The sequence below is a fragment of the Crotalus tigris genome, unplaced genomic scaffold (genome assembly GCF_016545835.1).
Source record: "Crotalus tigris isolate CLP2741 ecotype Arizona unplaced genomic scaffold, ASM1654583v1 scf7180000017690.20705106771:4171800, whole genome shotgun sequence".
NCBI classification, from domain to species: Eukaryota; Metazoa; Chordata; class Lepidosauria; order Squamata; family Viperidae; genus Crotalus; species Crotalus tigris.
In genome coordinates, this window is record NW_024096569.1 from 3,362,185 (window position 1) to 3,387,897 (window position 25,713).

Consider the following 25,713-nt stretch of genomic DNA (forward strand, 5'->3'; position numbering starts at 1 on the left):
TCCCATCTTACTACGGTTCAATTAGTGACCGTTCAAAGTTACAACAGCACTGAAAAAAGTGACTTAGGACCACTTTTCACAGTCACAACCTTTGTAGCATCCCCCTGGTCCTGTGATCAAAATTCAGATGTCTGTCAATACGGTTCAGACTTACGACGGTTGCCGTGTCCCAGAGTCACGTGATCCCCTTGGGCAACCTTCTGGCGAGCAAAGTCAGTGAGGAAGCCAGATTCACTTAACAACGGGGTTACTAACTGATTAAGCGCAGTGATTCGCTTTGCAACCGTGGCAGGGGAGGTTGTAAAATGGGGCACAAGACTCACTTAACAAATGTCTCGCTTAACAACAAAAATTTTGGGCTCAATTGTGATCGTAGGTTGAAGACTACCTTTACTCTCAGCCCCAACGGTTTAGCTAAGGTTCTGCTAAGGATGATGGGTTCTGCAGTCCAAGAAAATTTTGGAGGCTGCCAAGATAGATTTGTATAGACACAGACCAACAGAGAGATGGATAGATGGATGGATTTAAATTGATAGATTTGGAGAGAGAGGGGGGGGAGGGAGGAGAGAGGGAGGGAGAGAGATGGTAGATAATAGATGCATGACAGATAGATTAGACAGACAGACAGACAGATAAAGATACACAGATACACAGAGATATAGACATAGATATAAATGGATAATAGATGATATGCAGATAGAGATAGACAGACAGACAGACAGACAGACAAATAATAGATGACAGATAACTAGACAGGCAGATTAATAGATGATACATAGATGATAGATGAGAGATCAGTGGTGGCGAACCTATGGCACGGGTGCCAGAGGCGGCACTCAGAGCCCTCTCTGTGGGCACGTGCGCTGTTGCTCCAGTCCTGGGCCTTCGACTGGGTTTTATAAAACCTTTTCGCTTTAGGCCTCTGCCGTCGTGTGCAAAAAAAAAAAAAAAAAAAAAGGTTCAATCAATCAGTCAATTTCAACTTCTCACTGGGAAGAAAAAGATCTTGCAAAGTTGGAATTGATTGATTGAACTTTTTAGTCCCACCCAGTCTGCCGTTACCACCGCAGCCACGCCCACTCAATGGGCCACACCCACCCAATTGGTCACACCCACCCGGCACGTAAGTGGGTTTTGGGTTGCAGTTTGGGCACTAGGTCTCTAAAAGGTTCACCTCCTGTGATAGATAGATAGATAGATAGATAGATAGATAGATAGATAGATAGATAGATAGATAGATAGATAGACATACAGATCGATATAGATACAGATACACAGATTATAGATATATAGATATAGATGGATGATAGAGATAGATAAGAGAGAGAGAGAGAGAGGTAGATGACAGACAGACAGGCAGATTAATAGATTATACATAGATAATAGATGACAGATAGATAGATAGATAGATAGATAGATAGATAGATAGATAGATAGATAGATAGACAGATAGAATAGATAATAGACAGACAGATAGATAAATTTAGGTCGATAGATTTGTATACACAGACAGACAGAGAACCAGCCAGTCAGCCAATTAATAAAATTTTGCTTGGCCAGACCAAGCTGTAATTTAACCCCCACATACCGGATACTTAAACATTCCCCTTGTTTCTACCACAGATTATAAGGCAGCTAGAGCGATATAAAGCAAGATGGATGACAATATATAAAGCATTATGACTGAGGGGTCCTCGCTGCTCAGTGAGCTTGGCTGTTTTCTTGCAGACGTTTCATTACCCAACTAGGGAACATCATCAATGTTATCCTTATTTTGCTTAACCACCACCAAAATTTCATCCCCCACCTGTGGCAAGGGACAGTTGGGAGCCGGACTCCATAGATAATAGTTGATTGATGACTTACGTGCCCAAAAGCCACTGTCAACTCTTAGTGACCACATACGTTTTCTCCAGAATAATCTATCGCTAATCCAGTTGTCCTTAGTTAATGAATTGATATTTATCCATTTTCTTTGCTACAGAAGACCAGATATGGCCCGGCAAGGCCCCCGTCTTCCTTTCTATGCTAGGCCACACTTCTGTTGTGTTCGGAACGATTTTAAAGCAGTGTTTTTCAAACTTGGCAACTTGAAGACAGGTGGACTTCAAATCCCAGAATTCCCTGGTTGGCTGAGGAATCCTGGGAGTTGAAGTCCAACTGTCTTCGCGTTGCTGAAGACGAGAAACATGTCTTGAAAGGCAGAAGGGACTTCCGGCCAGCCCCTCCCTCGCATGTCATGCATCATGTGTCCAACAGAGGGCGCCTAGGGCCAAGCTGCCTCCCCAAACTCAGGTGAGCTCACCTGTCGGGTTACCTGTCCGGAACTGCAAGAAACTGGGATCTGAAGGAGAGGCAGATAGAGAAGCATTCCAGCTGCTGATTTTCACTTTCCTGGGAACGGAAGAAGGCCAAGGAGTTTCTTTGGACAGGTGAAGGAACATTTGCAGGATAATAGGAAGTAATTAAAAGAGAGAAAGAGAGAGAGAGAGAGAGAGAGAGAGAGAGAGAGAAAGAAAGAAAGAAAGAAAGAGAAAGGAAGGAAGGAAGGCAAAAAGAAAGAAAGAAAAAGAAAGAGAGAGAGAGAGAGAATAAGTTTCAAGTAACTAGAATGTTCAGTGGTCTAATCAATCCAAATTGCACATTAATTTTGCAATGGCCCTTTTTCAATCGGGACAAAAAAAAAACGAGAAGAAGGCTCCTGGTTAATTTAAAGCTAGGTGGTGGAGGCCACAGGTGCGTTGCGAGGAATGTTTGAATGGGGTGACTGTTCAAGAAGGAGCAGACTTTGAAACCGGAGGCAATCAAGCAGTTTAAGGTTTCACAAAGCAACGATAATTTCTGACACCGGTGCTAAAGAAAGTCTTCCGGTTTGCCTGGAACAATGACTAAAACTGGGCCAAGAATCTGTGGGCAAAAGTGGAATTTTTTTTCAGGTCGGAGATGGAAAAACCACAAACCAAGCAGCAAAATATACGCCATTTCGTTTGCCTGGGGGGGGGCGATTTAAAATAATAATAATTAGCATTTTGTTTCCATTTAAAGGCACCCCAAATCAGCTGTCCCAGTCGAGCTTGGCAAGGTTACTGCCTACGCGAAGAAATCAAAGATATTATCCTAACCAAGGGTAGGTAGCCTTGGCTCTTTTATGACTCGTGGACTTCAACTTCCAGAATTCCTGAGCTAGCATGGGGGAACTATGGCCCCTTCATGACTTGTGGACTTCAACTCCCAGAATTCCTGAGCCAGCATGGCTCAGCTTGGAAACCTCTCCCTTTCCCCTCAGTATGGCTGGCTCAGGAATTCTGGGAGTTGAACTCCACAAGTGATAAAAGAGCCAAGGTTACCTATCTCTGGCCTAGGCCTAGGCCGCTTTATGACTCATGGACTTCAACTCCCAGAATTCCTGAGCCAGCATGGCTCAGCTTGGAAACCTCTCCCTTTCCCCTCAGCATGGCTGGCTCAGGAATTCTGGGAGTTGAAGTCCACGAGTCATAAAAGAGCTGAAGTTGCTTAACTCTGGCCTAGGCCTAGGCCGCTTTATGACTCATGGACTTCATCTCCCAGAATTCCTGAGCCAGCATGGCTCAGCTTGGAAACCTCTCCCTTTCTCCTCAGCATGGCTGGCTCAGGAATTCTGGGAGTTGAAGTCCACCAGTCATAAAAGAGCCAAGGTGGCCTACCCCTGTCCTAAACCATCTTTTTTAAATTCTTCTTTAACGTTTTTCTTAAACGATCGTTAATTGGCAGCCATGATTTAGAGCAGGGGTCTCCAAACATGGCGACTTTAAGACGGGTGGACCTCAATTCCCAGAATTCCTCAGCCAGGTGGCTGAGGAATTCTGGGAATTGAGGTCCACCCGTCTTAAAGTTGCCAAATTTGGAGACCTCTGATTTTTTTTTTTTTTTTTTTAAAAAGGGTTGAGCTTCCCAGGAAACATGACACACTCAATTAATGTATTTACTTTAAGTAATGATGAAATCAACCCCATTTGCTGCATTACGGTAAATCACGAAGCAGCAAACCCAAGCTGGGTTCAGACAATTAACTAAACCTTAAACCAGGTTAATCTGAACCAGGTTCGGTGTCCCAAAGAGAAGTCGCGCCGAAAGTTCAGACTAAAAGTTTTGTGACTCCTCAAATCTCCAACGAAGCGGCTGAACATTCTGCATTTTGTAACTCAGGTGCACCTGAGAACGATGGGTGAGGCCTTGTGTCCTGAGTTCTAAACTTGAGTTTTTGGCGGGGAATCACAAGAAAAATACACGCCGTGCCAAGAAGGCAGAGAAAGGGAAATTCCCGGCGAATCCTGACGAACGATTACCCGTCGACACGTTTCTCTCTCATCCAGGATGCCAGAGGGACCGCTCACCTTACCGGTTCTGATCCGGACCATCCGGAGCGCCCGGACGCAGGCGGAAGAACGGGAATTGGTGCAACGAGAAAGTGCCAAAATTAGGGGTGCTTTTCGGGGCGACGAACCGGAGAACCGGCCCACCAATTTGGCAAAGTTGCTGTACATCCATATGTTGGGGTACCCTGCTCACTTTGGACAGGTATGTACAACTAGTCCTCTACCTATAATGATTTAATGACCGTTTGAACTTACAACGGCACTGGAAAAAAGTGTCTCTTATCGCCATTTTTCACACTTGACCATTGCAGTATCCTCCTGATCACGCAATCAAAATTCAGACGCTGACTCACATTTATGACTCGTTGCAGTGTCCCAGAGCAGGGATTTTCAACCTTCTCACCCGTTGTACCACTTTTAGGACATTGCAACATCCGAGTACCACCAGCCGCCTAGCAAGGTGTCAAAAACTTGATGACGCCCCCAAAAAAGAGGAAAAAAAGTGGTAAAGTACAGGTTCGCTTAGTGACTGTTCGAAGTTACAATGGCATTGAAAAAAATGCCCCCCCCAAGCCACAGCTGAGCAATACAGCGCCCAGTAGCGCTCTTCCTCCTGTCCAAGGTTTTCATTGTTAGCATTTCTGTTGAGGATTGGCAGCAGGGGTGGGGTGGGGGGTGTTTGATTTTTATTCCCCCCGTCTGCTGGGTGGTTGCAGCAGGTTTTGGTCACTTCACATGACCATGGGACACTGTGACCGTCATAAATATGAATCGGTTGCCAAGCATCTGAATGTAAATCACAAGACCCTGGAGAGGCTGCAACATTCCAGCTGATTGGCGCTTCTTCTGGACTCAGCAGAAGTGCCAGGATCAGTGCCGAGCTCCAGCTGGATCCTGGCATTGATCCTGGCGCTTCCGCTGAGCTCTGACAGCCCTGCAGCTCCAGCCGTCTCTCGCTCAGGCTTGTGCGGTGCTGCCACCGGTTCAGCTCATTCCCCTCCCCCACTACCCCTTTTCTAGGATGGTCGCGTACCACCTGCCAGGTGCCAATATACCACAGGTGGTACCCGTACCACTGGTTTAAAAGCTCTGTCCCAGAGGGTCATGTGATCCCATTTGGCGACCTTTTGACCAGCAAGGTCAATGGGGGAAGCCAGATTCTACTTAACGACCGGGTTACTAAGTTAACAGCTGCCGCGATTCATTTAACAACGGTGGCGAGAAAGGTCTTAAAATGGGGCAAAACTGACTGCACAGCTGTCTCGCTTAGCAAAAGAAATGTTGGGTTCAGTCGTAAGTTGAGGACTACCTGTAATTTTGTGAGAATTCAGTAAATTCAGCCAATTTATAAATGTATTAAATGCATGCCTTAGATGTGCAGCTGACTCCATTATTGGTTGTTCCCGTGGAACAATATGCTGTCAGAAGTTGAGAGTGCTCCAACATTGGAAGTTTTTAAGAGGAGATTGGACAGCCATTTGTCTGAAATGACATAGACAGTATAGAGGGTTGGACTAGAACAGTGGTTCTCAACCTTTTTAATGCCGCGACCCCCCAACCGGTCGTAAGTCGAGGACTACCCAACTGGTCGTAAGTCGAGGACTACCCAACCGATTGCAAGTCGAGGACTTTCCGTGCCCGGGAGCGCCACGCATGCGTGGTGCCGCCCCCTGCGCCAGCCGAGGCGTAGCTGGCAAGGGGCAGCGACGGCGCAGGGCGACCACCGGCTGGGCCACCAGCTGGCCCAGCCCAAGGGAGGTAAGGCACCCACCGGGCCCCATGTGCGCCAGCAGCCCTCCCTGCGCCCGCCAGCCTCCCACCTCCCACCCCTGGCCCTCTTTTCCTTACATTTTTAGTAGTTGCTCAGCAGGGAGGGGTGGAAGCTTCCAGACAGCTCGCCTTCGCTGCAGACAACTTGCAGCACCGTTTGCAGAAGGGGACTTTTGGCGGGCTCAGCAGGGCAGAGACAGCCTGGACAATTCCTGTTGGCTTTTGAAAGCCAATAGAATTAGACTCTATTCAAGAGAGTCTATTCTATTGGCTTTCAAAAGCCAATAGAATAAAAGGGAGGAGCACAGCTAAGGAAAAAAAAGGGGGGGGGAAATGGCAGACTGCGTTGTTTGGCGACCCCCGTGAAATGGTCGTTCGACCCCAAATGGGGTCCCGACCCACAGGTTGAGAACCGCTGGACTAGAAGATCTTTAAGGTCACTTCCAACTCTGTTATTCTATTCTATTCTATTCTATTCTATTCTATATTCTATTCTATTCTATTCTATTCTATATTCCAATATCTATTCTATTCTATTCTATTCTATTCTATTCTATTCTATTCTACATTCCAATATCTATTCTATTCTATTCTATTCTACATTCCAATATCTATTCTGTTCTATTCTATTTTATTCTTCTATTCTATTCTACATTCCAATATCTATTCTATTCTATATTCCAATATCTATTCTATTCTATTCTATTCTATTCTATTCTATTCTATTCTATTCTATTCTATTCTATTCTATTCTATTCTATTCTATTCTATTCTACATTCCAATATCTATTCTATTCTATTCTATTCTATTCTATTCTATTCTATTCTATTCTATTCTATTCTATTCTATTCTATTCTATTCTATTCTATTCTATTCTATTCTATTCTATTCTATTCTATTCTATTCTATTCATTTTCTATTCTGTTCTGTTCTGTTCTGTTCTGTTCTATTCTATTCTATTCTATATTCTAATATCTATTCTATTCTATTCTATTCTATATTCCATTATTCTATTCTATTCTATTCTATTCTACATTCTATTCTAATATTCTATTCTATTCTATTCTATTCTATTCTATTCTATTCTATTCTATTCTATTCTATTCTATTCTATTCTATATTCCAATATCTATTCTATTCTATATTCCAATATCTATTCTATTCTATTCTATTCTATTCTATTCTATTCTATTCTATTCTATTCTATTCTATTCTATTCTATTCTATTCTATTCTATTCTATATTCCATATCTATTCTATTCTATTCTATTCTATTCTATTATTCCTAATTCTATTCTATTCTATTCTATTCTATTCTATTCTATTCTATTCTATTCTATTCTATTCTATTCTATTCTATTCTATTCTATTCTATTCTATTCTATTCTATTCTATTCTATTCTATTCTATTCTATTCTATTCTATTCTATTCTATTCTATTCTATTCTATTCTATATTCCAATATCTATTCTATTCTATTCTGTTCTATTCTATTCTATTCTATTCCACAAACCATTTTGGTTTTGGGCAAGGTAGCAATAAAAATATCGCCCTTCCCTAGCGCTATGTGGAAACCGCCCTTTTGATTCCCCACCATGCCCCCTCACCAAGCGCCACTGCAAAGCATTGTGGGAAAAAGACGTTAAGTCCTCTTCTTCCTGTCGCAACCCAGATGGAGTGCCTGAAACTGATCGCCTCCACCCGATTCCATGAGAAGCGGATTGGCTACCTTGGGGCTGCCCTCCTATTGGATGAGAAGCAGGACACTCACCTTCTCCTGACCAATAGCATCAAGAAGTGAGGAGGTGTCCACATTTGGGTGTCTCCCTTTGCCCTAATGGGGGTGAGGCCAGATCTGAGATCTCAAGAAAAGAATCAATGAAATTGATTAAAATTGGTGGGACATTGAAAGAGGGAGGGATTCAGCTGGATTCCTGCCAATTCGGAAGATCAGGAAAAGATTTGGGTGGTCAGAATCCTGCTCCCACTAAACCACCATGCAAATCCTTGCCGGTGGCTTAAGGGGGCGCCAACACAGCTATCATGGTTTCTCAGCCTTGCATCTTGTGCAAACCCAGCTGGGTGGGGCGCCTAATGGCAGTTAAAGAGTGGTTTAGTGGAACCCACGGGCAGGGAACTGGAGTTTGAGGGGGCTCAGAAGAAGGGGTGTCTGCTGGATGTGGTCAAAAAAGTCAAAATGGCAGTGGGGACGATGCAATCAAAGCTCCACCTATTTCTTGATGGGTTCGCCGATGGGGGGGGGCAACCATCCGACCTTCAGAATCAGGTTGTAACTTGTAAGTGTCTTTGGGAGGGGGTCCATTGTAATTTTGAACGGTCCCTATGCAACCGGTCATAAGTCAAGGCATGGCGCCACCCCCATGCGTGGTGCGCATGTGCGGCACCGCCCCCGTGCGCAGCGCGCGTGCACGGCGCCGCCCCCATGCGTGGCGCGCGTGCACAGCGCCGCCCCCATGCGTGGCGCGCGTGCACGGCGCCGCGAAAAATGGCGGATCGCCACCTTTGGCGACCCCCGAAAAATGGTCACGACCCATAGGTTGAGAACCGCTGCTGTAGATAGATAGATAGATAGATAGATAGATAGATAGATAGATAGATAGACAGACAAACAGATAGACATGACAGAGAATGATAGACAGAAAGAGAGATGACAGAGAATGATAGATAGATAGATAGATAGATAGATAGATAGATAGATATGACAATGATAGACAGAGAGAGAAATGACAGAGAATGATAGATAGATAGATAGATAGATAGATAGATAGATAGATAGGTAGGTAGGTAGGTAGGTAGGTAGGTAGGTAGGTAGGTAGGTAGATATGACAGAGAAAGACAGAGAGAGATGACAGAGAATGAGATAGATAGATAGATAGATAGATAGATAGATAGATAGATAGATAGATAGATAGATAGATAGATAGATAGATATGACAGAGAATGGTAGACAGAGAGAGAGAGAGATGACAGAATGATAGATAGATAGATAGATAGATAGATAGATAGATAGATAGATAGATAGATTATAGAGATGACAGAGTATGATAGACAGAGATATATCTATATATCTATATCTATCTATGTATATCTATATATCTGTATCATTCTGTCATATCTATCTATCTATCTATCTATCTATCTATCTATCTATCTATCTATCTATCTATCTATCTATCTAATCCAGGGGTCTTCAAACTTGTGGACTTCAACTACCAGAATTCCTGGTGAGGCATACTGGCTGAGGAATTCTGGGAACTGAAGTCCACAAGTCATAAAAGGGCCCAGTTTGAAGACCCCTGGATTTGATATATATATATATATGTATGTATGTATGTATGTATGTATGTATGTATGTATGTATGTATATATATATATATATATATATATATATATATATATATAGAGAGAGAGAGAGAGAGAGAGAGAGAGAGAGAGAGAGAGAGAGAAATTTGCAGCTAGAGATTCCCTGGCAGTAAAGTAGGACACATCCCAGGGGGTGGGGTGGGGGGCAGAGATTCTGCTTCCCCCCCTCCTTAAATTTGGGAGGGAGGACGAAGGAAGCGTGTGGAAGACGAAATCTAAATTTATTTATTTATTCAGTCATCAACCAGCAGCATTAAATAATAAAAACGAGCGATTAAAAAAAAAAAACCCCGAACTACGATCGGGATCAAGAAAGAAAGTCGGTGCAGTTATGGTACATTGGCAATTCTATAATAAATCCAACATGGCGTCCTCCGCTGTTGCTCGGCCTTTGCCACTTTAAGATGGGACTTAGCAACTTCCAGAATTCCCCAGCCAGCCCTGCTGTGTCCATTCATTGAGACACAGACTCTAAACACCTTATTACAAGGATTTATTTATCTAACGCTCATAAGCAGATATAATAAAACTATGTACATTAAAATAGAGGGGCTCTAAAAAAAACATGAGAAAATAAGGGAGCAAAGGATTCATAAGAATGAGTGGCCTGGAGAAGAGGAGATTTCTTATGCCTCTTTTTTTCCTTTCTCTCCTTGCCTGCAAGTGACCTGCTGCACAGCAACGCCTGGGTGCAAGGATTAGCACTCAGCACCCTCGGATCGCTCGGCTCTGCGGCCATGCTGCAGGATCTGGCCCAGGAAGTGCAGCAGCTGGCCAAAACCGGGCAGCCCACCGTGCGGAGGAAGGTGAGACCCCCATGGATTCGCTTTCTTCCCTGGAGGTAGTCCTGTAGTTAACCACGGTTTGTTTGGTGGCCGTTCTAAGTTATAGCAGCCCTGAAACAAAGGGACTGATGACCGCTTTCCACACTGAGCGACCGTCGCAGCGTTCCCGTGGTCGCAGGGTCGAAAATTCAGACAAAGGGGTTCCTATTTACGACGGTTGCAGCATCGCCCGGGGTCACAGGATCTCCTTTTGCGACAAGCCAAGTCGATGGGGGGGGGGGAATTCAGATTCGCTTAACAAAGTGTGTGACTAACTTAACGAATGTAACGATTCGCTTAACGACGCTGGCAAGGAAAGCCGTAGGACGGTGGCAAACTCACTGAAGAAGCAGTGAAGGCTGCAACCCTGGAGGTTTTTAAGAAGAGACTGGACAGCCATTTGTCTGGAATGGTATATAGGGTTTCCTGCCTGAGCAGGGGGTTGACCTCCAAGGTCCCTTCCAGGTCTGTTATTCTTTTTTTCCTTCCTTCCTTCCTTCCTTCCTTCCTTCCTTCCTTCCTTCCTTCCTTCCTTCCTTCCTTCCTTCCTTCCTCCCTCCCTCCCTCCCTCCCCCTCCCTCCCTCCTCCCTCCCCCCTCCCTTCTCCAACAATGGAAGTTTTTTTTAAAAAGAGACTGGACAGCCCTTTGTCCGAAATGATATATAGGGTTTCTTGCCTGAGCAGGGGGTTGGACTAGATGACTTCCAAGATGCCTTCCAACTCTGTTATTCTTTTTTTTCCCTTCCTTCCTTCCTTCCTCCTTCCTTCCTTCCTTCCTTCCTTCCTTCCTTCCTTCCTTCCTTCCTTCCTCTCCCTCCCTCCCTCCCTCCCTCCCTCCCTTCTCCAACACTGGAGGTTTTTAAGAAGAGACTGGACAGCCATTTGTCTGAAATGGTATATAGTGTTTCCTGCCTGAGCGGGGTTGGATGAGACCAGGGGTAGGCAACCTTGGCTCTTTTATGACTCGTGGACTTCAACTCCCAGAATTCCTAAGGCAGCATGGCTCAGCTTGGAAACCTCTCCCTTTCCCCTCAGCATGGCTGGCTCAGGAATTCTGGGAGTTGAAGTCCACGAGTCATAAAAGAACCAGGTTTGAAGACCCCTCAGTTAGAGGAACATATGAAAGTATAATTAATGTTAATTAATGTAGACTTTATTAGTTTAGAGCAGGGGTAGGCAACCTTGGCTCTTTTATGACTCGTGGACTTCAACTCCCAGAATTCCTGAGCCAGCATGGCTCAACTTGGAAACCTCTCCATTTCCCCTCAGCGTGGCTGGCTCAGGAATTCTGGGAGTTGAAGTGCACGAGTCATAAAAGAGCTTAGGTTGCCTACCTCTGGACTAGATCAATGTTTCTCAGCCTCGGCCCCTTTAAGACAGGTGGACTTCAACTCCCAGAATTCCTGAGCCAGCATGACTCAGCTTAGAAACTTCTCCCTTTTCCCTCAGCATGGCTGGCTCAAGAATTCTGGGAGTTGAAGTCCACGAGTCATAAAAGAGCCAAGGTTGTCTACCCCTGGACTAGATGACCTCCAAGGTCCCTTCCAACTTTATTATTATTATTATTATGGATCATCGCACAGTCAGCCAGATGTTCAGACTGGATTTGGCATTTTGTCTACCTATCGAGTCATTACCCAGGACCTGGGATAGGCAGATGTGGATGTTTGATGGTATTACAGGTATCGTCGCAGGATGGAAGCAGTTCCTAATAAGGCCGCCTTTTGCAATTGACTAATATCGAATTTGTCAATGCCAATGGTGTTCAAGTGGTGCTCCAGTTGTTTTGGGATTGCACCCAAGGAGCCTATTACTATTGGTACTACCCTTGCTTGCTTTTGCCACAGTCTTTCTATTTCTATTTGTAGGTTATTATTATTATTATTATTATTATTATTATTATTATTATTATTATTATTATTATTATTATTATTAACCAATGTTTCAACTTGGCAATATAGAGTTTGGGCTGAACTGTCGTCGTAATTCGAGAAATAGCTGTAGTTTAAAATGGTTTGTGTGCTCCGGTTTCATTCTAAGATTTCCACTACTTGATTTTTTTTGTTTTAAAGGTAGCTCTTTGCAATTTTTAGCCCGTTATTTTTTTTTACAAGCCATTGAGCGAAAGCCGTATCTATAGGCGGTCCTTGTTCTTTGGAAGGGTTTCATCTGTCGGAATTATAAAATGTGTGCATATATAATAAATAAAACATATAATACATTTGTAATATGTCTATGTTATAAAATACATACATTATAAATTATAACCCCTCTTTACCAACCCTGTTTCTAGGCCATCGTCTGCGCTGTACATATTACGCGGAAAGTGCCCGCTTTAGTAGATATGTTCACACCACTGGGAGAGCAGCTGTTGAAGGAACAAATTCACGGTGAGAGGGCTGGTTTTTGAGTTAGAGATCAGTGGGCAAAATTGGCGAGTTGCATATTCTTGTTTGTATGGAGATCCATCAGTTACTTGTACCAATAGGAAACTGGTTTCATGGCTAAAATGGCCAACGGAAGGTCTGGGAAAACGCTATGAGAAAGATCGAGAAACAGTTAAGGGAAAAGATCAAGAAAAGATTATGGAGAAGATCGAGGAAAAGTTCAAGAAAAAGACTGAGAAAAAGTCAGAGAAAAGATTGAGAAAAAGTTAGGGAAAATATTAAGAATAGGTTAGGAAAAAGATCAAGAAAAGATTCGAAAAAAGATCGTGAAAAGGTTAGGGAACAGATCAAGAAAAGGCTGGGAGGGAAATTGAGAAAAAGAAAAGATCAGGAAAGGTTAGGGAAAAGATAGAGAAAAGGTTAGGAAAGAGATCAAGAAAATATTTGGAAAAGGATCAAGAAAAGGTAAGGGAAAAGATTGAGAAAAAAAGATTGAGAAAGGGTTAGGAAAAAGATGGAGAAAAGATTAGGGAAAAGATCAAGAAAAGATTAGGAAAAAAGATGGAGAAAAGATTAGGGAAAAGATCAAGAAAAGGTTAGGGAAAAGATCAAGAAAAGGTTAGGGGAAAAGATGGAGAAAAGATTAGGGAAAAGATCAAGAAAAGGTTAGGGAAAAGATCAAGAAAAGGTTAGGGGAAAAGATGGAGAAAAGATTAGGGAAAAGATGAAGACAAGGTTAGGGGAAAAGATGGAGAAAAGATTAGGGAAAAGATCAAGAAAAGGTTAGAAAAAAGATCAAGAAAAGATTAGGGAAAAGATCGCGAAAAGGTTAGGGAACAGATCAAGAAAAGGTTGGGGGGAAATCGAGAAAAAGAAAAGATCAAGAAAAGTTTAGGGGAAAAGATGGAGAAAAGATTAGGGAAAAGATGGAGAAAAGATTAGGGAAAAGATCAAGAAAAGGTTAGGGGAAAAGATGGAGAAAAGATTAGGGAAAAGATGAAGACAAGGTTAGGGGAAAAGATGGAGAAAAGATTAGGGAAAAGATCAAGAAAAGGTTAGAAAAAAGATCAAGAAAAGATTAGGGAAAAGATCGCGAAAAGGTTAGGGAACAGATCAAGAAAAGGTTGGGGGGAAATCGAGAAAAAGAAAAGATCAAGAAAAGTTTAGGGGAAAAGATGGAGAAAAGATTAGGGAAAAGATGGAGAAAAGATTAGGGAAAAGATCAAGAAAAGGTTAGAAAAAAGATCAAGAAAAGATTAGGGAAAAGATCGCGAAAAGGTTAGGGAACAGATCAAGAAAAGGTTGGGGGGAAATAGAGAAAAAGAAAAGATCAAGAAAAGGTTAGGGGAAAAGATGGAGAAAAGATTAGGGAAAAGATGGAGAAAAGATTAGGGAAAAGATCAAGAAAAGGTTAGGGGAAAAGATGGAGAAAAGATTAGGGAAAAGATGAAGACAAGGTTAGGGGAAAAGATGGAGAAAAGATTAGGGAAAAGATCAAGAAAAGGTTAGAAAAAAGATCAAGAAAAGATTAGGGAAAAGATCGCGAAAAGGTTAGGGAACAGATCAAGAAAAGGTTGGGGGGAAATAGAGAAAAAGAAAAGATCAAGAAAAGGTTAGGGGAAAAGATGGAGAAAAGATTAGGGAAAAGATGGAGAAAAGGTTAGGGAAAAGATCAAGAAAAGGTTAGGAAGAAGATCAAGAAAAGATTCGAAAAAAGATTGTGAAAAGGTTGGGGGGAAATCGAAAAAAAGAAAAGATCAGGAAAGGTTAGGGAAAAGATAGAGAAAGGGTTAGGAAAAAGATCAAGAAAATATTTGGAAAAAGATCAAGAAAAGGTTAGGGGAAAGACTGAGAAAAAAAGATTGAGAAAGGGTTAGGAAAAAGATGGAGAAAAGGTTAGGGAAAAGATCAAGAAAAGGTTAGGGAAAAAGATGGAGAAAAGATTAGGGAAAAGATCAAGAAAAGGTTAGGGAAAAGATCAAGAAAAGGTTAGGGGGAAAGATGGAGAAAAGATTAGGGAAAAGATGAAGACAAGGTTAGGGGAAAAGATGGAGAAAAGATTAGGGAAAAGATCAAGAAAAGGTTAGAAAAAAGATCAAGAAAAGATTAGGGAAAAGATCGCGAAAAGGTTAGGGAACAGATCAAGAAAAGGTTGGGGGGAAATCGAGAAAAAGAAAAGATCAAGAAAAGTTTAGGGGAAAAGATGGAGAAAAGATTAGGGAAAAGATGGAGAAAAGATTAGGGAAAAGATCAAGAAAAGGTTAGGGGAAAAGATGGAGAAAAGATTAGGGAAAAGATGAAGACAAGGTTAGGGGAAAAGATGGAGAAAAGATTAGGGAAAAGATCAAGAAAAGGTTAGAAAAAAGATCAAGAAAAGATTAGGGAAAAGATCGCGAAAAGGTTAGGGAACAGATCAAGAAAAGGTTGGGGGGAAATCGAGAAAAAGAAAAGATCAAGAAAAGTTTAGGGGAAAAGATGGAGAAAAGATTAGGGAAAAGATGGAGAAAAGATTAGGGAAAAGATCAAGAAAAGGTTAGAAAAAAGATCAAGAAAAGATTAGGGAAAAGATCGCGAAAAGGTTAGGGAACAGATCAAGAAAAGGTTGGGGGGAAATAGAGAAAAAGAAAAGATCAAGAAAAGTTTAGGGGAAAAGATGGAGAAAAGATTAGGGAAAAGATGGAGAAAAGATTAGGGAAAAGATCAAGAAAAGGTTAGGGGAAAAGATGGAGAAAAGATTAGGGAAAAGATGAAGACAAGGTTAGGGGAAAAGATGGAGAAAAGATTAGGGAAAAGATCAAGAAAAGGTTAGAAAAAAGATCAAGAAAAGATTAGGGAAAAGATCGCGAAAAGGTTAGGGAACAGATCAAGAAAAGGTTGGGGGGAAATAGAGAAAAAGAAAAGATCAAGAAAAGGTTAGGGGAAAAGATGGAGAAAAGATTAGGGAAAAGATGGAGAAAAGGTTAGGGAAAAGATCAAGAAAAGGTTAGGAAGAAGATCAAGAAAAGATTCGAAAAAAGATTGTGAAAAGGTTGGGGGGAAATCGAAAAAAAGAAAAGATCAGGAAAGGTTAGGGAAAAGATAGAGAAAGGGTTAGGAAAAAGATCAAGAAAATATTTGGAAAAAGATCAAGAAAAGGTTAGGGGAAAGACTGAGAAAAAAAGATTGAGAAAGGGTTAGGAAAAAGATGGAGAAAAGGTTAGGGAAAAGATCAAGAAAAGGTTAGGGAAAAAGATGGAGAAAAGATTAGGGAAAAGATCAAGAAAAGGTTAGGGAAAAGATCAAGAAAAGGTTAGGGGGAAAGATGGAGAAAAGATTAGGGAAAAGATCAAGAAAAGGTTAGGAAAAAAGATCATCAAATGTTTTGGAAAAAATAGAGAAAAGGTTAGGAAAAAAGTTCGAGAAAAGATGAGGGAGAAGAGGAAGAAAAGGTTAGGAAGGGAATCAAGAGAGAACTGAAGAAACAGCGATTGGGAAGCACAACTGAATGCGTCTCAAATCTCAAATATGAGCCATCTGTCTTCTAGGCATCCTGCACAGCACCATTATGTTAATCGCGGAGATGTGTGAGAAAAGCTCGCTGGCCCTCGAACATTTCTCCAAGGTAGGAAGCCGTCGACTGATATGTTTAAAAACTTCCCCGCCTGCAGGAGGTCGGGCTGGCTGTGGACGATGGGATCCGAGACCTGCAGAAACACCCTCCCTTCTCCTTCTTCTCCTCTGCAGTTTGTTCCCCAGCTGGCCGGAATATTGCGCAATCTGGTGGTGGCCGGATATTGTCCAAATAACAGCATTGCGGGCATCAGCGAACCTTTCCTGCAGGTAAGAAAGGGCTGGACTAGAAGACCTCCAAGGTCCCTTCCCAGCTTCTATTCTAACTCCTCCATCCAAGCCGCAAAAACCTGCAGTCCGCTCTTTCTCTCTCCAAAGGTCCAGCTTCTCCGGCTACTACGGCTTTTAGGACGAGACAATGGCGAGGCCAGCGACGCCATGAATGACTCCTTGGCGCAGGTGAGCGAAGAAGAGGGACGCCTGGGAAGGAGAGAGTGGCTGCAGAAATTCATGGTCAACCCCAGGAACACGTCGGAATAATAATAATAATAATAATGAGGAGGAGGAGGAGGAGGAGAAGTAGAAGAAGAAGAAGAAGAAGAAGAAGAAGAAGAAGAAGAAGAAGAAGAAGAAGAAGAAGAAGAAGAAGAAGAAGAAGAAGAAGAAGAAGAAGAAGAAGAAGAAGAAGAAGAAGAAGAAGAAGAAGAAGAAGAAGAAGATCGCACAGATTGACTACAAGCAGCGGCATGACAAAGTAGCAACAATGGTGCATTGGAAGATCTGCAAGAGATATCATTTGCCTCTAAGCCAGAACCGGTGGGACCATAAAATAGAGAAAGTCATAGAAAATGTTAAAGTTAAACTGCTCTGGCACTTCAGAATTCAAACAGACAAGCCCCTGCAACATAACATCCCGGACTTAACAATTGTCGATAAGAAAGACAAAAAAGTCTGGATAGTGGACGTGGCAGTGCCTGGAGACAGCAGAATAGAGGAGAGAGGACTGGACAAGATAACAAAATACAAAGACTTACAAATAGAAACAGAAAGACTGTGGGAAAAGCAAGCAAGGGTAGTACCAATAGTCATAGGCTCCTTGGGTGCAATCCCAAAACAATGGAGCACCACTTGAACACCATCATCGGCATTGACAAATTCGCTATTAGTCAATTGCAAAAGGCGGCCTTGCTAGGAACGGCTTCCATCCTGCGACGAGATCTGTAATGCCATCAGACATCCACATCTGCCTATCCCGGGTCCGTGGGAAGGACTCAATAGGTAGACAAAAAAGCTGGCTGGGTGACTTTGAGCCAGTTACAAGGAGGCTGTGAGTTCTAGTCCTGCCTTAGGCATGAAAGCCATCTGAGTGACTTTGGGCTAATCCCTTTCTCTCCACTGGGATAGATAGATAGATAGATAGATGGATGGATAAATGATAGACAGATAAGATTATTATTAAAAAAGGAAAATGCGAAGTATTTTAATTATTACTTTAAAAAAGGGAAAAGGCAAAGTGATAAAAATATTATTAAAAAAGAAAAACGTGAAGCGATGAAATTATTATTTGTAAAAAGTAAAAAGGCAAAGCAATAAAATTGTTGTTGTTGTTCTTGTTGTTTAAAAAAGAAAGAATACAGAACCAAGAGGTTGGAGGTGTGATGCTTTCTCTTGTCTCTCTTCTCTCACCCAGGTGGCAACTAACACAGAAACAACACGCAACGTGGGCAATGCCATTTTGTACGAAACGGTGCTAACAATCATGGGGATACAGTCTACCAGCGGATTGCGGGTACTGTAAAATTGCACAATGCACAATTGCACAATGTAAACATTAGTGTTTGATTTCAACCAGTCTTTCTCTCTTTAGCCCACCTGGCTAAACTCCAGGTGTGTAATTGCAATGGGTTGTAAGGATTGTAAGCTTCTTGAAACCCCAAATTCCCTCTGATGTTAGCATCGCCTTCCTAAAATCATGAGTCGGGTAGTTCCACAAACTCTCCTTGACTCAATCTGCTTTCCTAATCCCGCCTTTACGTCAGATTCATTTTAAGAATTAAAGGCATGTCTTGAATTTTATTTTATTTTTTTCATACGTAGGTTCTGGCGATAAATATCCTTGGGCGGTTTCTCCTTAACAAGGATAGGAATATCAGGTAAAAAAAAAGAAGAAGAAAGAAAATCAAAATTAAACAAGATTTAAATCCGTTCGATCGGCTTTATCCTTTTCGTTGATGTTCAGATACGTGGCCCTCACGTCGCTCCAGAAATTGTTGAAAGCGGAAAACAACGCCGTCCAGAGGCACCGAACCACAGTCCTCGGTTGTTTGACGGATCCCGACCCGACGGTGAAGAGGTAAGCTGAAGGCCCGAAGGTAGGAGAAGGCTCCACTTCTGACGAGACAGAAGACCGTAATTCTGATTTATTTTATTTTTCCCCCCACTCTGTAGGAGAGCCCTCCAGCTGAGTTTATCCCTGATCAACCACGCTAACATTCGCACAACCACTAAGGAGTTGCTGGCCTTCATGGAAAGCAGCCCACCAGACCTGAAGTCGGAGTGCACTTCCGGATTGTTCCTGGCTGCCGAGAAGTGAGTCAGTTCCACCATTGCCTGCAAGAGGGCGGTAGAGAGCAGGAGGAGCACGTCCAGCTCTGCAGGAATCTTAAGAGCTCTCTTCTGCCTTTTGACTTCCTTCCACAGCTTCGCACCCAACAAACGGTGGCACATTGATACCATCCTCCAGATTCTGATCATGGTGAGAGCAAGGAGGGCGCTACGATCCCCGGTGTCCACTAGGTGGCAGAGGGAATGCAGATAACTTGAATCTGCTGCTGCCCTCTAGAGGTGGTGTTTTGTAGCGCAGGCAAAGTAGTTTTTTTTTTCCTTACGGATCTTCCTTTAAACTCCTCCTCGGAGGAGAGCGATAAAAGTCGGAGTAAGTGAAGAGGATCAAATATCCCCTTCCCGGTTCCTCCTTGGCAGGCAGGCTCCTACATCCGGGATGATGCCGTCCCCAATCTCATCCACCTGATTGGAGGTGCAAAGGAGCTTCATAGTTACGCCGTGCATCAGCTCTACGCCGCAGTGGCTCTAGATATCTCCCAGGTAGGTGTCTGTTTTGGCATTTGGGTGATATCCCAAGACCTAAACAATCCAGCAGCAAACATGTATCAAAAAAATGTGGTTTTTTTTTTTTACTACAGGCAGTCCTTGACTTACAACCACAATTGAGGGCCAAAATTTCCGTTCCTAAGCGAGATAGCGGTTCAGTGGGTTTTTTTGCCCCATTTTACGACCTTTTTTGCCACCGTTGTGAAGTGAATCGCGGCAAATCGTTAAGTTTGTCACACGGTTGTTAAGTCCCCGTTGATTTTGCTTGACAGCCTGAGCAGGGGGTTGGACTAGATGACCTCCAAGGTCCCTTCCAACTTTACTACTATTATTATTATTATTATTATTAAGGTGGCAAAAGGGGATCATGTGACCTTGGGACATTGCAACCAACCTAAGTACATGCCGGTTTCCAAGCATCTGGATTTGGATCGTTGTCACCATGGGGATTCTGCGGCGTAATTGTGAAAAAAGGGTCATCAGTCACCTTTGTCCAGTGCCGTCGTAACTCTGAACGGGCACTAAATGAACTGTTGTAAGATTTTGGTTAGGATGAGGGTTATTGACATATTCACCCCTCTAGTTTTCAATAATGGTGCAGTCCAGGAGATCAAAGTAGTGAATATGGGCTTACTCGTGGGTTTCTGGCCGCCATTTTGACTTTTTTGACCCCAGTTGCCCTTGCTGCAGCATTAAAGGAGCTCAGGACAATTAAATATTTTAGGAAGGGTTTTCAAGCTCCAGATTTAATTGCTTGCAAAGAAGCCCATGCAGACAATCGCTCTCCTCTCGTTTTGCTTCCGTCTGGCACATTCAGAATCCGTCGAGGAGTATTTTTCATTTTCTCCAGCCTTAAAAATTATGTTGAGTGTTTGCACTACTAAGCAGAGGGAACAAAGCTACAGTCTGCAGCAGGCCTTGCTCGGAGTAAAACCTACCAATCATCGTGGAAATCATTTCAGGACAGAAAAAGGAGGGATTAGCACGTTTCTGATCTATCCTGGGAAGTCAGAGGCCCAAGACTGAACCTTAAGCCGGCCTAAGAACAATATATCATGCCTCAAAGAAAGAAAAAAAGTGTTTATTCCACTGAAAGCTGGGAACTTGAAAACTGCAGTTCCGCACGCTGCACACAGGGTGGTGCTCTAATCTGAGAAAATGGCTGTTATGGCGCCCTCTAGTGTCAGAGGAGAGAAAACTCACATTTGCTGGGCCCAGGATGAAAAGTAAATATTGTACAGCTAGTCCTTGACTTACGAGTGGTCGCTTAGCGATGGTTTAACGTCACAACAGAGCTCCTGAAGATACTTACAATGGGCTTCCAATAACGACCGCCATGGTCGCTTAAGGACCATGGCGGTCACTTAAAAACCACAACGATCCCTCAGTGACAGTCGCAAAAAGGACATAAAATCGGATCAATCGTGCAGGCGACCCGTTTTATGACTGTCACAACTGGCAGGTTCCATCCTGTGAGCGCATCCAATTTTATAGATCTTTTTCACCGCAGTCATTAAGAAAATCACAGGGTCATTAAGCAAATCCAGCTTCCCGCTTTTGTTTGACTTTTGTTTGTCGGCTGAAAAAAAACAACCCACCAAAGATGATTGGGTAAGCCACGGGGTGCCGCAACTGTTGTAAATATGTGCCAGTTGCCAATGAGCTGAGTTGTGATCAGGTGACAGCAGGGGCGATGGGTTCTAAATCACTTTTTTAAGCTAAATGAACGGTCTTAAATTGAGGACTACTTGGATGTGGCATAACAATTGTGCCTTTGCCTCCGTTTGTGTCCCACTGCAGCAACCTTTGGTCCAAGTGGCAACCTGGTGCCTGGGTGAATACGGGCACTTCCTGCTTGACGGGAATTGTGATGAGGTGGAACCACAACAGGTGAGGCCTTCGAAATCTGGCGGTGAAGATCCGCGATGGGGAAGTGGATCCTCACGAATGAAGGCGAATGTAGGCGTCCCGGGATAATTTTGCAGGATCCAATCTGGGTCTATCAGCGGGATCAGGGATTTTGCCTTCCGAGCTTCCGGAGTCGTGCTGGAACCCGTCCTCAGGGAACTTCTCCATGTGCTTTGGGCTGTTCTGAGTGTGGTTTTTTGTATAGCTTTTTAGATGTAGATTGTGTTGGTATTGATGGCTGGCTATTAAGTCGTTGGCTGTTATTTCCTTGTGCTGCCAAGCTCCCTCCTAAGTAAATGATTGACGTGGGGCCTGTTCCTCAGGCTCCAATCATTTCCCAGGCTGTTTTTGTACCTGCTCAGCCAACAATCTCAGTAGCTGTTGATCCTCGTAGCGCCATATCCTCATTTTTTTATCTTCTCAGGTGGACGCCGAGGATGTGCTAAACTTGCTGGAACGCATCCTCCAGTCACAACTGTCCCTGCCCTCCACCCGGGCCTACGCCCTCACTGCCCTCATGAAGCTCGGGACACGCCTCCAGGACGCGGACATTAAGTGAGCGTGGGAAAAAATATATCCTATCTTTGATCCCGGACAAGCAGAATTTGCTCCTTAGGTTTTTTTTTTTAACGTATGGTGTGATCAAACCCAGTTTTGTCGGTTCCTTATTGTGTGGTCATGTGATGATTCGCATAGTGGAACCTGCTTGTCATTGTTGTAAGTTGTGACAGTCATAAAATGGGTCATCCACACGATCGATCTGATTTTATGACCTTTTTTGCGACTGTTATTAAGTGACTGCCCTGGTCCTTAAGCGACCCCCGCGATTGTTAAGAACTTTGGGAGTGGGTTGTAAGTACCGTTGGGGAGATCTGTGGTAAAATCGAACGGTCGCTGAGTAACTACTCGTAAGTCAAAGACTACCTGTACAATACAATATTTTCATCCTGACCCAGCAAATGTGAGTTTTCTATCCTCTGACCCTAGAGGGTGCTACAGCACCCTTTCTCTTAAGTTAGAGCGCCACCATGTGGGCACCTGGAAGAACTGCAGCTTCAGCTTCCCAGTAGGATAAACCCTTTTACGATTTCCTTGCCCTTGTCCTCCTTTCTCATTCTCTGGCTCAGAACGGGAAACCCCTAACTCCCATAATCCCCAGATGGCAGGGGATTATGGGAGTCAAAGCCCAAAGCTGTGACGATTGCAGAGGGCTGCATATTGAACTGAAAATTGGAGCTGGTTAAAAAAAACCACCGTTTGAAGTGGGTTTAAAGTTGTGGTCGAGTCTTGTTCTTGCCGGAAATTTGTCATTCCCGGGTAAATAGCCAGGCCCTGTTAGGTGCAGCCAGTTCTCAATTTATGACCGGTAACTTAGAGATCGTTCGAAGTTACAACGGAGCTCCTCAATGTTGACTTCAGGCCTGGTTTAGGAGTTCCAACAGCTGCATACATCCCCATGGTCCCATGGTCGTATTTCGGGCGCTTGACAACTGACTCGCCTTTACGACGGTCACAGTGTCCTGTGGTCCCATGACTGCAATTTGTCACTTTCCTGGACAAGCAGTCAACGAGGAAAGCTGGATTCGCTTAACGACCACGGTATAAATGGTTGTAAAAATTGGGTCCGGTCACGTGCTCATTCACTTCATGACTGCATCGCTTAGTGACCACAATACCAGTTTCAACTGTGGTCATAAGCTGAGGACTACCTGTAAACTGCCGGGGAGTAGGGCTTTAGGGGGTGACATATCAAGAAGAAAAGAGAGAGAGTAACTTCCTTTTCTCTCGTTTTTCCCCCCCTTTCCTCTTCCCTAATTAAAAGCCGGATTCGGAGTTTGGTCTCCATTTATTGTAGCTGCCACGATGTGGAATTACAACAGAGAGCCGTGGAGTACAACACCCTTTTCCGAAAATACGATCACCTCAGGTACTTGTTAGCTGGTCGAGTCCATCAAAAGCCCAATGATTCTTACTGCGGGGTGGTGCTGGTGGTGATGTCAAACAAATCCCTAAGTTACTAGTCCTCATTGCCTTGTGGGAACAAACTGTACAGATGGACCAAAGGAAAGGAGAGCTTTTATAGTTCTTTGGAAGCCCTTCTTACTCTTTTGTCATCATTAGGGCTTATGTCATTTCTTCCTAATCCCTTTTTACCCTCCTTCATCCCAAAATCCCTGCTGAACCAAAGCAGCAGACACAATGAGGACAAGAAACCTGATTTGTTTTTAAATCAGAAGAGCCCAATTCCCTCAGATCCTTGGTGTAGCTCTCAATCCCACTGGGGGCCATCCAAAAGAGACTGCCAGATAGCAATTTGTAATATGATCAGTAAAGATTTTTTTTTAAATTATGTTTATTTTATTTTATTTTATTATTTTTATTTGATAGTTTATTTTATTTTATTTATTTCATAGTTTATTTTATTTAATTCATAGTTTATTTTATTATTTATATATTGATAGATTATTTTATTTTATTTATTTGATAGTTTATCCTATTTTATTTATTTGATAGTTTAGTTTATTTATTTAATAGTTTAGTTTATTTATTTGATAGTTTATTTTATTTTATTTATTTGATAGTTTATTTTATTTTATTGTTTATTTGATAGTTTATTTTATTATTTTATTTTATGTTTTGGATTTTGGTTTAGTTTAGTTTAGCGCCATATTTTTCAACCTTGGCAAAGCTGAGAACGATGGGTGGACTTCAACTCCCAGAAATCCCCTTGGCATCGTATGCTTTGGGCTGAGTTTAAAAAAATAAATTCTCCATTTAAAAAGATGGGATCCCTTCCGTTTAAATCAGCACGGAGACTCTGGGTTAATTTTCTGCCATCCAGGGAAGGTGAATGCTTTTGAATTTGAACAAATTTGACTAATTATTCTGTTCGCCTCAAGATGGGGGGACTTCAACTCCCAGAATTCCCCAGCCATGCAAGACACACTGAGGAATTCTGGGAGTTGAAGTCTACCCATCTGAAAGCTTGCCAAGGTGGAGAAACATCGCACCAACAATTCATACGCCTGACTGATGCCAGCAGAGAAAGATCTGGAGTCTAGACCAGGGGTAGGCAATCTTGGCTCTTTTATGACTCGTGGACTTCAATTCCCAGAATTCCTGAGCCAGCCATGCTGAGGGGAAAGGGAGAGTTTCCAAGCTGAGCCAGGCTGGCTCAGGAATTCTGAGAGTTGAAGTCCACGAGTCATAAAAGAGCCAAGGTTGCCTACCCCTGGTCTAGACCAATCCTTGAGCAGGGCTGGACTAGAAGATCTCTAAGGTCCCTTCCAACTCTGTTATTCTGTAATTCAAATCACCTTGTCTTGTGGGCTGAAAAATGACATTTACAGGCATCCCGTTTTCCCTTCCTCATCCAGAGCATCCATACTGGAAAAAATGCCCGTGGTGGAGAAATTTGGTGAGGACAAGGAGAGCCATGAAACAGACCAGAATGGAAATGAGATTGTTACCCCAATCGTCCTGCAGGGGGAGCCATCCACAGAGCCCAAACAGCAAGACTCTAACCAGGTAGGTGATGCAGTTCCCAGCTTTGGGCAGCAGGGGGCAGGCGAAGCCATCAAATCCTGAATGGAAGAGGCAGACAGTATCCATCTGATTATTGCTAGAAGGGATTTAATTTTAAACCTAATTTCTTTTCTTGCTCTGTGATTGCTAGCCGAAGTTAAACTGAAGTCCTTGTAAAGAACAGCTGGGAAGGTACAGGTCGTCCTCGGCTTACAACGGTTTCATTTAGTGACCGTTCGGAATTACAACGACAAGGAATAAAGCGACTTAGGACCATTTAGTTACAGAGTGGACTTCAACTCCCAGAATTCCCCAGCCAGCCTGAGGAATTGTGGGAGTTGAACACCATGCTTCTTAAAGTTGCCGAGATTGAGAAACAACTTGTTCTTTTTTTCTTCCTTGCGTCCAGCAGAAAAAGTGGATTTCGAGGTCACCCAAAAGCTGAGCAAACCACGATTTATGATCAGGATTGGTGGCAGTAGTTCTGATCATGAATGGTGGTTTGCTCGGAAATTGAAAACTATTTCCTCTTTGGTCTGTTTATCGCCAACAAATGGAGGTTTCTAAGAGCTTGGACAGCCATTTATCTCGGAATCTCCTGCTTGAGCAGGGGGTTGGACTAGCTGACCTCTGAGGTCCCTTTCCAACTCTGTTCTTCGGTTCTTGTCTTTCTCTGTCTAGGTCTTCGATCTCTTGGACCTCCTTGGAGAACCTGTCGATACATCTCCGGCTCCATCCAAGCCAGCCCATTCGCTTCTTGGTTTGCTTCAGGATCTAAAAACTCCAGGTAGAATTACAGGGATCTGTTAAGCAAAGAGCTACGGAATTCTCCGTCATCCAGGTGACAATTGTCCCAAAGATGCCTTTTCAGGAGCCCCCTGCCTACCACCCACCTGCC

General features: G+C 43.2%; 1 protein-coding gene across 4 annotated transcripts in view; it reads left to right on the plus strand.

The window, feature by feature from the left end:
- Positions 1-2,290: 2,290 nt before the first annotated feature.
- Positions 2,291-25,713, plus strand: part of AP1G2 (adaptor related protein complex 1 subunit gamma 2) — a 29,213-nt gene continuing 5,790 nt past the window's right edge. Inside the window, exons 1-20 of one of the 4 annotated variants that reach the window (XM_039338093.1) lie at positions 2,313-2,432; positions 3,046-3,127; positions 4,353-4,557; positions 7,799-7,923; positions 10,175-10,316; positions 12,629-12,725; positions 16,247-16,323; positions 16,446-16,541; positions 16,650-16,730; positions 17,962-18,060; positions 18,369-18,424; positions 18,511-18,624; positions 18,720-18,860; positions 18,972-19,026; positions 19,254-19,376; positions 21,183-21,272; positions 21,715-21,845; positions 23,113-23,217; positions 24,668-24,818; positions 25,497-25,602. In XM_039338093.1, the coding sequence (XP_039194027.1) occupies positions 4,354-4,557; positions 7,799-7,923; positions 10,175-10,316; positions 12,629-12,725; positions 16,247-16,323; positions 16,446-16,541; positions 16,650-16,730; positions 17,962-18,060; positions 18,369-18,424; positions 18,511-18,624; positions 18,720-18,860; positions 18,972-19,026; positions 19,254-19,376; positions 21,183-21,272; positions 21,715-21,845; positions 23,113-23,217; positions 24,668-24,818; positions 25,497-25,602 (1,993 nt within the window). In that variant the 5' untranslated portion in view covers positions 2,313-2,432; positions 3,046-3,127; position 4,353. Of the gene's footprint in view, positions 2,433-3,045; positions 3,128-4,185; positions 4,558-7,798; positions 7,924-10,174; positions 10,317-12,628; positions 12,726-16,246; positions 16,324-16,445; positions 16,542-16,649; positions 16,731-17,961; positions 18,061-18,368; positions 18,425-18,510; positions 18,625-18,719; positions 18,861-18,971; positions 19,027-19,253; positions 19,377-21,182; positions 21,273-21,714; positions 21,846-23,112; positions 23,218-24,667; positions 24,819-25,496; positions 25,603-25,713 lie in introns of all 4 variants that reach the window. The other 3 variants (XM_039338095.1, XM_039338092.1, XM_039338094.1) reach the window with 3 other exon arrangements.